This window comes from Mixophyes fleayi, chromosome 6 (assembly GCF_038048845.1).
Source record: "Mixophyes fleayi isolate aMixFle1 chromosome 6, aMixFle1.hap1, whole genome shotgun sequence".
Lineage (NCBI taxonomy): Eukaryota > Metazoa > Chordata > Amphibia > Anura > Limnodynastidae > Mixophyes > Mixophyes fleayi.
In genome coordinates, this window is record NC_134407.1 from 225,275,281 (window position 1) to 225,286,877 (window position 11,597).

The window sequence follows — 11,597 nt, forward strand, 5'->3', positions numbered from 1 at the left end:
ACGAACATGGTACAATATACGTTCACACACTGGCTCCTTACTCTAGTAAATCATCCACTTATCCCTGACGTACTCTATAAACCAAAACACCTTGTTTGTCCTGATATCCTGACATCTGTTTTCCTCTTTTATTAATAAAAGTGATGTCACTGTGACATTCTCAGAATCCCTCAACTCTCCAATCAGATCCTTATTACTGTAACATTCCCAGAAACTCTCACCTCCTTAGTCACATTCCAGTTTTATTAATAGAGATATGAGGGATGTCCATGTGACATTCCCAGAATCCTTCACCATTCTAGTCAGGTCCCTGTTTTATTAATAGAGATAAGAATAATGTCACTGTAACATTCCCATAATCTTTCACGTCTCCAGTTAGATCCCTGTTACTGTAAGACATTCCCAAAATCCCTCACTTCCTCAGTCAGGTCCATGTTTTATTAATAGAGATAAAAGTGATGTCACTATGACATTCCCAGAATCTTTCACCTCTCCAGTCAGATCCCTGTTATTGTGAGACATTACCACCATTCCTCACCTCTCCAGTCAACAGGTAAATTATCTCCAGTGTGAGATTTAATATTTTCTCATGGTCCATCCTCAGTCATATAGTCGGCAAATGGACTCTTGTCCGTGTTGAGGTCACTGTTTTTGCAAAACCTGTTTAAGCAATAAAAGGGGTTGTATAATGTAAAATGTTTTAACATCATAATAGAAACATTTTCCCCAGTAATCCTATTAAAAAATAAACTCTTTAACCAATTTCACATCTCTTAGTTCTCTCCATCAATCTCTGCTGACTTCTGCTAAAGCCCTGGGATCTTTAGAGGGACTGTGGGTGTAACTGTGGTGAGAAAGACAGAGAGTAATCTCTGGAGAGAGACTATTATAAAATTCAGGCTATAAAAGACTTCAAAAATCTTTAAAAAAATTTAAAAAACCAGGGAAAATAGAACATGATCCACGGGCCATTGTTACTAGGAAGTGAGAAATAAACTCCCCGTTTTTCTAAGTCTGTGTTCTAAGTATTCATATAGAACCCTCCATCTCCTCTTTAAAATCCATAAAATGCATCTCTTCTCTCCTAGCTCTGCGTCATGGTTGTCTATCGCCCCCAGGCCCAGTTTCCCGATTCCTAGACAACTTTGTGACCTGGATCTCTCATTTCTTATCCAATGACCTACCCACTAATTCCAGGGTATCTCAGGAAAACACACAGGATGTCTGATTACTCCAACATGTCCAGGGCGGACCTTGAGACTCTGTACAGTGCCAAGGTCATTTATATCCAACATTTGCCAAACTGGGAGGAGATGAGAGCAGCACTGAGAGAATGGCGCCTACAGCATAGTACCCTGGCAGAGGAAACGGAGGACAGCAGTGGCCAAGACGGTGGCCCAGTTGAAAACCAGGAACAAGGTGCACCAGACACACTGAGAGAGAAGCGTCATCTTCTCAACAGACTGTACCCACAAAACCATTCCCTCTGTCCTATGATGAGCAGAGGACAGCCGGGCTAAGGAGCCAGCTGGTGGCCTTAGGGGACAAGGCAACGGAAGCTGAGCGGGCACAGGTCATTGTGGCATGGCACCAAGAGGGAAGGGCACCAGCTATGCAGCCCTGGGGGTTCCCTAGGGACTCTTGAGGATCAGGACTGTCATCTTTACCTTGTCACCAAATCAAGCTGCTTTAGAAGAAAATTATTATTTATATTTCTGTTTTTTATAAACATATATACTATATAGGTACTAATTTTATATTCATTCATTCGTATATCATCATCATCTTCATTTATATGGTGCCATAGAATATGCAGTGTCACACAATCAACTGAAAATAAACTGAAAAAATACAGATAAGGAACAAGAGAAAAAATAGATTCAATATAAATCAGTACAAGAGACTATAGAGATAGGAACTATTAGAAAGAGACAACTGGAACAAATTAAACATTACAAAGACGATGAGGAGACAGGAGGTAGAGAGGGCCAAACATGTGAGAGTAACATTAAGAGGATTAGGGCAGTAAATAGAGACGATAGAGGTGGAGTGAAACGGGCAGGTGGAGCGTGAGGAGGGAATTGTCTTAGGAATGGGCCAGGTAGGCAATTGTGAAAAGGTGAGACATTCGGGTCGGGGGCGAGTCTGATTGGGTGGGGAAGGGAGTTCCAAATGTGGGTAGCAGCTCGGGCAAAGTCCAGAAGGTGGAAGTGTGAGGTGGTGATAGGTGATGAAGAAAGGCAAAGATCATTGACAGAACGTAGTGGGCGAGGGGGGAGTACTTCTTGACAAGGTTGAAGTTGTAGGTAGGGAGGCATTAAAGTCGGCTTTACAACTGAGGGTAACAACATTGAATTGTAATCTGGAGGGAATGGGGAGCCAATGGAGGGTTTTGCAGAGAGGAATAGCGGAAGAGGAACATCGTAAGAGGAAGCTTAATCATGATGCTGCATTCAGCACATATTTTCAAGGGGGGCAGATATTTCTCATTCAAGCCTTGGAGGAGATTGCAATAATCAAGACAGGAGACGACAGGAGCATGGATGATTGCCTTGGTGGCATCCAGGGAGAGGAAAGGGCAAAGTTGTGAAGATGGAGGCGACAGGAATGAGCAAGGGACTGGATGTGGGGAGTAAAAGTGAGGGCGGAGTCAATGATGACCTCCAGGCAGTGTCTGTGCGGAACAGGGGAAAGGGTGACACCACCAACCTTAAAGGAGATCAGAGGAAGAGATGTGACGCTAGGTGTTAGAAAGATGATAAGCTCAGTTTTGGATATGTTGAGCTTGAGATTGAGATCAGGTACAAGAGGAAGAGACACTGGAAGAATGGTCAGAGAGGTAGGAGGTAAAGACCAATGGAGAGAAGGGTGTCGAGGAGGAGAAGACGGTCAACTGTGTCAAAAGCAGCAGAGTGGTCAAAGAGCCAGAGCAGGTAGGAGCGGCCCTTTGACTTAGCCAAGGATAGGTCATTAGTCACCTTAGTGAGGACAGCCTTGGTGGGGTGGAGAGTGCGGAAGCCTCATTGAAGTGAACAGTGGTAAACGGTTGTAGACCAGCTGTTCAACAAGTTTGGAAAGGAATGGGAGTAGATATAGGTCGGTAGCTGGAGAGAGAGGCAGGGTGGAGAGATGGTTAGATCTTGTATATAGTGTATTACATTATATAGTTGATGCAATATAGGGGTATATATTGTATAACGGGTATAACATTAGACAGTGTAATATAAGGGAATATAATGTATATAGGGTATTACATTATACAACCTTTGATATATAGGGAGAAATTAATGTACAGCAATGTATTACATTATATAGTCAGTGTAATATAGGGAAGTATGTAATGCATATAGAGTATTATATTTATACAGCTGTTGTAATATAGGGGATTATACATAGGGGTATATTAGGGGTACATAGGAGTATTTAAGGGACAAGTCATGTATATATGGGGTATATAAAAGATGTATAGAGAGTATATAATGTGGTATATACGATATACAGGGTTATATCATGTATATTGGGGATATATAATGTATATAATATGTATAAGGGTATATAAGTTGTATATAATGTCTATATGGGATATATAATATATATAAGGGGAATATCTTATGTGTAAAATAAAAGATAAACCAGTACTCACTGGCAGACACATCTGTCCTCTGCCTCTTCTAAGCAGAGCCCGAGCCGGAAGTCATTTACCGGAAACGCTCGGCTTGCGTTCCACGGGCTTCCGGGATTTGAGGTCCACGGTACTTCCGGGTTTTGCGTTCCATGATACTTCCGGGTTTTGCGTTCCATTGTACTTCCAGGTTCTTGCTCATCATTGAGAGCTGGGTCTTCAGCTGTCAGCCATGGGCATCATGCAGTCTCCTCCATGACCTCCTATTAGCACATCATCCCTCCACTGATGCTGAACCCTTGCTGCCTTCATCTGGCTGCAGGAACTGTCCCAGCAGTGTCTCAGTGACCATCCCCCACCCTTACTGGCGGTATTAGCTTACTTCTTATCTATTTCAGTATTATTATTATTACTGTGATGTATGGAGACCTTGCAACAATACAGGTTAGAACCGCTTACTGCATATAACAGGAAACACACAGGATAGCCATGTGTCCACTTAGGTATACTCCAGATGTCTGGATGCTACACTCCTCCGTCCTAGATAAGACATAATCTAACACTAACATATTACATGGTGTTATCCACATTACTAGCTACAGGTGCAGGCAGCGCAGTTGTAGGCACACTCTGGTGTGCTTGGTGGAGCAGCTTAGGTGCTACATCATTCTCACTCCCGTTGAGGCCACCTCCTGTCGTGGTTCTGTAATCAGGCTTGCCGCCTCTTTCCATTCAGTATCTATGATCTTGTTTAAATGGCATCACCAAGTACTGTCCCATACGTTCACCATGTACATTAGAGGACCAGAGGTTGAGTGATTTCCCGGGGTGCCATTTAACGACAGTATAATCACGTACCAACACCACTTGGCCAACTAAAACGTCCAAAACTTACTAGACTTCAAACATTCATTAAAGCCACGGATCACGAAGATCAATCCTCATCAACCCTCTACAACATAAAACAGACCACTTCCTATTTGTGTACTGTAATGCCACCGATTCCTGGCGTTTTGAACTCATTTTTTAAAATGGCACTTTTATTAGAGACAAAGCCCATTGGGTTTTGTCTTTAATAAAATTGCCGTTTTAAGAAAATGACATCGAAGCGCCAGGAATCGGCGGTACTAGTAAATATACCCCCTACTCAGTTTCTGGGGCACATATTTAAATTGTTTGTCATCCACCTTGCACACATCAGGTTTCAGTAAGTCCCAGTGTGATCTCAGTTGTTTGTTGAGGAACATCACTGTAGGTAATTGACCATTAGTTGCATGTTCTGCATTACAGTACACAAATCGGAAGTTGTCTGTTTTATGTTGTAGAGGGTCGATGTTCGTGATCCATGGATTGGATGAATGTTTGAACAAACCTTTCTGTCAATCTGTTAGTAGCTGGGAGATGAATTGTCTGTTATCACTTCTCAAGGCAGCGATGGCCTACTCATATGTATCTTGTGGACCTCAGGCCACTTGGATTGAGCTTCTACTTCAATTGAAAAACATGGTCCATGATTGGGCCGGCAAAGTCGATAAATATCTGTTGCCACAGGCCTGGGGGTCATTTCCAAGGGCATACTGGAGCAGGTGGACTGGGCTTTCTGACATCCTTCACAGTCTTTAATAAGGGTTTCATTCTGCCTGTTAATTCCTGGTCACAACACATAGCTCCTGGTGAGGTTTCTCATCTTTACAGCACCAATATGTCTGTTATACAACCTCTCCAACAACCTGTTAAGAAGTTTGGGTGGCACCACTATTCTTGAACAGCATATCACAGTGCCTTGACATACTGACTGATGGCTTATCTCTCCTGGCTGAAAATCCAGGATAAAATGGAGTGCCATGTTTAGGCCACCCTTTTACATTTTTAACAATACCGGATCGTGTTTGGTCTCTGTTAATGACTGCGCTGGTAACAAGCAATTGCTCAACCAGGATAGTGTGGTACTTGGGGTCTGGACGAACAGACTTTACCGACAATTGTAGGGGAGAGAGTGACAACCTGTCGGCAGTGCAGTGATGTTTCGTCCCCTTAAGCTATTTTTATGAACTCCTTGGAATAATGACCATATTTACAAATGGGCTGCAGTCATTGCAGGTACCCCCTTCTTCGTGTTGAAGATTGACACTAGGGGTGTCAATAAGGTACATTTCTGTCCATAGAGGTATGGGTAAAAAAATTTCAGTCCACATACAAGACTCAGGGCCTCATGATCAGTTTGTTCATAGTTACGTTCCACCACTGTCAAGCACCTTGAAGCAAATGCAACTGGTCTTTTGCTACCCTCCCCTATGGTTTGGGACAGGATAGCCCGATTATATACAGTGAGATGTCACGCAGTAGCTTGATAAGTATAGACGGGTCGAACTGGGTGACTACCTTGTCTGAAGTAATCCATTTCTTTGTTTGTTTTTTAATTTCTGACCATTCTCCATTTCTCTGACCTTTCTGAACCAGTGCTTTCAATTTATACAGGCGATAAACTAGGTAGAAATTTGTGACAATGGTTTACCAGATCTAGATACGATGTCAACTGGGATACCGACTGGGGCCTCAGTGCTTGTTGCAACGCCTCCGTTTTGTCTTCTGACCTGTTTAGGACCTGTTTTTAAATTACATGTCCACAAGAAGAAATTTCTTTCTTGAAGAATTCACATTTGTCCCGGTTGTCTCCGAGTCCATATTCACATGGTGAGTACCATTTGAAGATAGTTTAAGAGATCTTCATAATGTATTTGCCATTCTTATGATTTCATTGAAGTTGTACTGTGTACCAGGTATCCCATGCACCACTTGATTCATTGACTTTTGCCAAATGGCTGGAGGCTAAGCGATTCCACAATTAAGTTGTTGCTTTAAAATCTCTGTGCAAATGCGAATTCTTAACAATTTTCCCTTCTTCACTACTGGGACTGTGGTTGTGGCTCATTCGTTCTGCTCTACAGGGGACAGAATACCTGAGTCTACTAGTTTCAAGAGCACTGCCTCCAACTAGATCGGATGGTGTATAGCATCGGTTGAGCCTTGTGAAATCTCAGGGTGGCTGCCACAGCCAGTAGATGGACGAGTCGGTCTCAGTAGTGGAGTTACAGCTTGGTTGTTTCGACATTGACATCTTTAATGCATTAATGGCCTGACAATCCAGGAGAATGTTTCATAGCCCTTCAAAGCCAATGTTGTCCCACCTCACAGTAATACATACTGTATAAGTCCAATTTCTGTGGTTGACTTTTGTACTTCTCGCTCACCTTACTTTTCCCTAATGGAGACACTTTCTCTCCGGTGTAAGTCTTCGGGTGTACAGATGTTTGACGTAACAGAATTTTGTCAGACAGTCTCTGATACTCCTTTGTAGTAATTGGAGATAGAGAGGACCTCGTGTCCAGCTCTATATTGGTTGGAGCGGTGGGGAGTTTTGCCCGATTTGCACACTTCAATCTTTGTCTCTGATCCAACAGTTTGGTATCGAGTATGGACTGCCCATAAAGACTAAAGACAGTCTGTTTAAAATCTATTTCGTATATCACACATTCAAGCTCCTTTTGCAGCAACTCCAAAGCATCCTTCATTGCCATCTCCATAGAAATTCTCCGTCTCGGTCTGTCTGGACTCCCTGGACTCTCCGGGCTCCTCAGTCACCGACCATGCTGCTCCTTTTTCTTCTTACCTTCTTCTCCGCGATGCTGCAGCTCCGCCTCCCAGGCTCTGTTGGGCTGGGAGCGCGGCGCGGTCATGTCATCCCAGTGTATCAGTGACCGGGAGCAGAGCTGCAGTATCGCGGAGGAGAAGGTAAGTTAATTAGGTATTATTTTTTTTTTTTTGGGGGGGAGAGCCTGGGGGATCTTAACTGTGGATGAGGGGAGTGGGAGCCTGGGGGACCTTAACTGTGGAGGGAGGGGAGGGAGTGGGAGAGGGGGACATTAACTGTGCTTGCAGGGAGGGGAGAGGGGAACATTTACTGTTATTGCGGTGAGGGGAGAGGGGGACATTTACTGTGATTGCGGGGAGTGGGGGGAATGTACTGTGATGAGGGATAGGGGGCGCATTATGGCGAAGAGGGAGGGGGGTACATGTATGGGGAGGCGGCCCTGCCAGATTACTTAGTACTGGGCCCCACAGTTTCTGATGGCAGCGCTGGCTTGTAAAGGAAAACTTGCCTTTACAAGCCAGCGCCGCTTTAAATTTTAACTGTCAACTCGCCGATTTCCGGAGTATCGGAGTATAACACATTTACCCCCAGATCTCAAAACAAGGTTTTTGATACACTTCAAACATTATACTTTATTAAGCAGAATTGAAAACATTAAGAGGATTACAATTTGAGCTCATGGGGCCTGAGTCATTAAGGAGAGCAAAGCATAAAATAGGAGTAACTTTACACCTTGTCAAAACCATGTTGCATTGGAGGGGGAGGTAAATTTAAAATGTGGGGACCGATTTAAAGTTGGAATAGGACATGTCCTAGATCAACTTTCAAATTTCAGTGCAGAAATAAAGCTATAAAGTATTTGTGTGCTACATGAAAAAACAGCCAGTATTTAACTTATGTGCAAAAGAATAAACTGCTTTTCACAACTTGCACTGCAACATGGTTTGTCTGGGTGCAAAGTTACTCCCTTTTTTGCTTTGTTCTCCTTAATGACTCAGATCCTACAGAAATAACTAGTGGTCTTCCTGCTTTTCAACATATCCATGGACCTTCAGTTCTGTGGTACGTCTCTGTGGTACATCCTTACTTTACCAATAAACTAGTTCTTCAACATATCATGCAGTTCCACATTTTTACTATAATGGCTGAAGTATGATTCATATCTGGGTTCCACCTGCTATAAGGTCTTTAGAGAACAGTTAGGTAAATTCATGATGGTGTATTTAGACAACGTCCTCATACTTTCATCCTCTCTGGAAGAACATCGTTCTCAAGTCAAAAAGTTACTAAAGAAATTAAGAGAGAATCACCTGTATTCTACCCCTAAGAATGCGAATTTGTAGTAGATAAGCCAACATTTCTAGGTTATATCATTTCATTTCCCCCAAGGAGTATAGATCCGGTCAAAGATATTATGGATCGGGTATTACCCAGTAATCTCAAAGCTATACAGAGATTCCTAGGATTTTCAAATTATTACAGACGTTTTAGCAGGCCATTTTCTACCATTGTGGCAACTATCACGGCTGTGACAAAAAAAGAAACCAATCCGGCTATTTGGTCATATGAGGCTTTGACGGCTTTTAAACTAAAAAGACAATGTTCTCTTTGCACCTATCGAGCAACATCCTGACACTTTTCTGCCTTTTGTGGTTGAGGTGGATGTCTCAGAGGTGGAAGCCCGAACTGTCTTATCTCAGAATCTGTATCTCCACCTGAGAAAGAGGTAGGAAGCTGAAATGTTAGGACGGTATGGGCCAGAATGGATACCAGACAGACTCTCTGGGCCTCGTTCTGTTCTCAATTTCATTTCACCAGCTCCTGCAGAACAGGGTCGAAAAAATACCAAGGCTGACGCTATTTCCAGTAGTTTTTATTTTTACAACAACATGGAGAGATTTTAGTCCCCATCATTCCTAAGTCATGTATCTTATTTGTGTTAACTCAAGATTTGTCCAGTTTATTATTGTCCCCCGGTACAAACTCCTCCTAACCAATTATTTGTACCTGTCTTATCCGAGGTAAATGATAGCAACATTTTGGGATCTCCCTGATAGCACTTGACCATCATCTATTAAAATAGACACATGGGGATATGTATCTGCATGTGACCTTCATGGCAGGAAGGTTCTTAGAAGAAGGCCACCACCACAGCTTAAACCTTTGCCCAATAGACCTTGAAGGCGTTTGTCCATGGATTTACCATCCTCTAATGGAAATAATACTATATGGGTCATTGTTGATCATTTTAGCAAGATGAGTCATCTTGCACCTTGAGGGGCTTACCATCGACTAAGACATTGGCATCTATATTTATTAAGCATGTAGTTAGTCTTAATGGTATCCCTATAATCATCATGTTCGTCAGAGGTTCTCAGCTTGTCTCAAGACTTTGGAGAACATTCTATCTTAAATGATAAGTTACCGTTCTCATCAGCTTATCATCCCCAAACCACAGACAGACAGAATATGTATCTGATTTACAAGATGATTGGTCTGAATTTCTACCAAAGGGCTGTTTGCTCAGAACAGTCTGTCACATTCCTCTTCCAGGGTTTCCCCAATCTTGTGTGTGCACGAGTATCACCCAAAGTCATTTTGGAAAATACTGGATCATCATTATCAACATCAATTTATATAGCGCCATTGATTACGCAGCGCTGTACAGAGAACTCACTCACATCAGTCCCTGCCCATTGGAGCTTACAGTCTAAATCCCCTAACACCAGGGCCGGACTGGCCATCTGGCACTTCTGGCAAATGCCAGAAGGGCCGATGGCAGTGTGGGCCGGTCCAGTCCCTGCGATACCCAGATTAAATAAGTAAAAAGAAATTTTTTTTTTGTGTGTAGCCGTCATGACGTGTGACGTCAAGCTTCATCCATAGTAAATGCCAGATTATTCTGTAACGATTTCACGACACTACGTTGTGCTATTTGTAACTTTGGTCATGGACACCTGTGGCTGGTGGCCACACTATACTGAAGACTGATCTTTAGAGCTGCCAACTCCAAATGAGAAATGGTTCCACTGAGAGGCGTTCAGCACTTTGAAGAATCATAGCTGTAGCTCTGCTCTGCTGTTTGATTGACATGTGCAACAGTGGGCGTGACCAGCATGCATGGGGGTGTGGCTATAATTTTAGACAGTGCTTGGCTGCTCTCCAACTCTTCCTATCTCCATAATATACATGGGCAATGCTGCGTGCACTACTGTTAGGTGCACGCAGCTCTCCCTTTTCAAGCAGAGCCATGTGAGGCGGGGGCATGGTCCAGCCACCTCAATTATACAGTGCCCCAGGCTTGGAGGAGGGTTTCCAGGCACTAGGAAACCCCTGCTCGGTTTGCCTATGAGGGAGAGAAAAGGGTCTGCTTACATCTAGTGTCTGTAGTCCTTTTATGTGTGGAGCCTGGTTAGGGTATATAACTGCTCTATGAATGCTGTTTGAATGGGGTAATGCTCTCATTATTCTGTGGTGGGCCTTATGAATGGGCAGAATATAGGGGTAAGTACTTTTGGCTCCTTCTACCTTTTGGATGAGCCGTGGATGAAGGCGTGTGTTAGGGGTGGGTCTAGCAGAGCCTTGTATTATTGAGAGAGTTTATAGATCTGTTCAGGTATCCGAAGAGTAATGGGAAACATTAAGGGCCTCAAGGAAATCAGACACTGGGTGGATATAATGGACCACAAGCCATCACATATTAGCTACTTCCTTATACATAAAGCTGCCTCTACAGATATATAGGATGTACTACCTGCAGATATATGCAGACTGACCATCTCATCACATACCCATGATCTGGCAAAAAATATTACATTAAATATCCACTAACATGTACCAGTAGGTACGTAGTCTATACCACCTGATGTCTACATTGGCAGGACGACCTGACAAGTCAAGGAGCGGATTGGCGCTATACCACTCCAACTTCAGAAGGAAGGAGAGTGACCAACAGCTGAATGTCACTCTGGAGGCGAGGTGTGATTTATCAGCAACATCGTGCACCAGGTCCCAATGTCCAGATGTGGAGGCGACAGGGACAAAGCCCTTTGAAGACTAGAGGCCAAATGGATCTACAACATGGAGACAGTCGCTAAACTGCTTCCCGAGAAACTACAATGAGGACTCTATTTTGCATAATTTAGCTATAAATATATGATATAATGGAATTGGAATCACACATGCACTAATTGACATAATTAGTATTTGAAGTATTGGTGAAACATTTGCTGCAATGAGAACATACAAATGGCTTCTCTCCTGTAAGAGTCCTCATATGCACTGCTAGACCTCAGCTCTTAGTAAAAGGTTTAGTACATTCTG

The 11,597-nt window shown here is 43.1% G+C and overlaps 2 protein-coding genes across 7 annotated transcripts in view; one reads left to right on the forward strand and one right to left on the reverse strand.

The window, feature by feature from the left end:
• Nucleotides 1–11,597, forward strand: part of LOC142160072 (uncharacterized) — a 1,559,230-nt gene that overhangs the window by 103,889 nt on the left and 1,443,744 nt on the right. The window lies entirely within an intron of this gene.
• LOC142160110 (uncharacterized) overlaps nt 1–11,597 on the reverse strand; it is a 178,302-nt gene that overhangs the window by 8,060 nt on the left and 158,645 nt on the right. Inside the window, exons 1-2 of one of the 2 annotated variants that reach the window (XM_075215070.1) lie at nt 3,644–3,715; nt 539–660 (exon numbers count right to left, since the gene is read on the reverse strand). The exons of the other annotated variant lie outside the window; for it this stretch is intronic. Coding sequence (XP_075071171.1) covers nt 539–598 — 60 coding nt within the window. The 5' untranslated portion in view covers nt 599–660; nt 3,644–3,715. Of the gene's footprint in view, nt 1–538; nt 661–3,643; nt 3,716–11,597 lie in introns of those variants that run through there. 2 annotated transcript variants of the gene reach the window in all.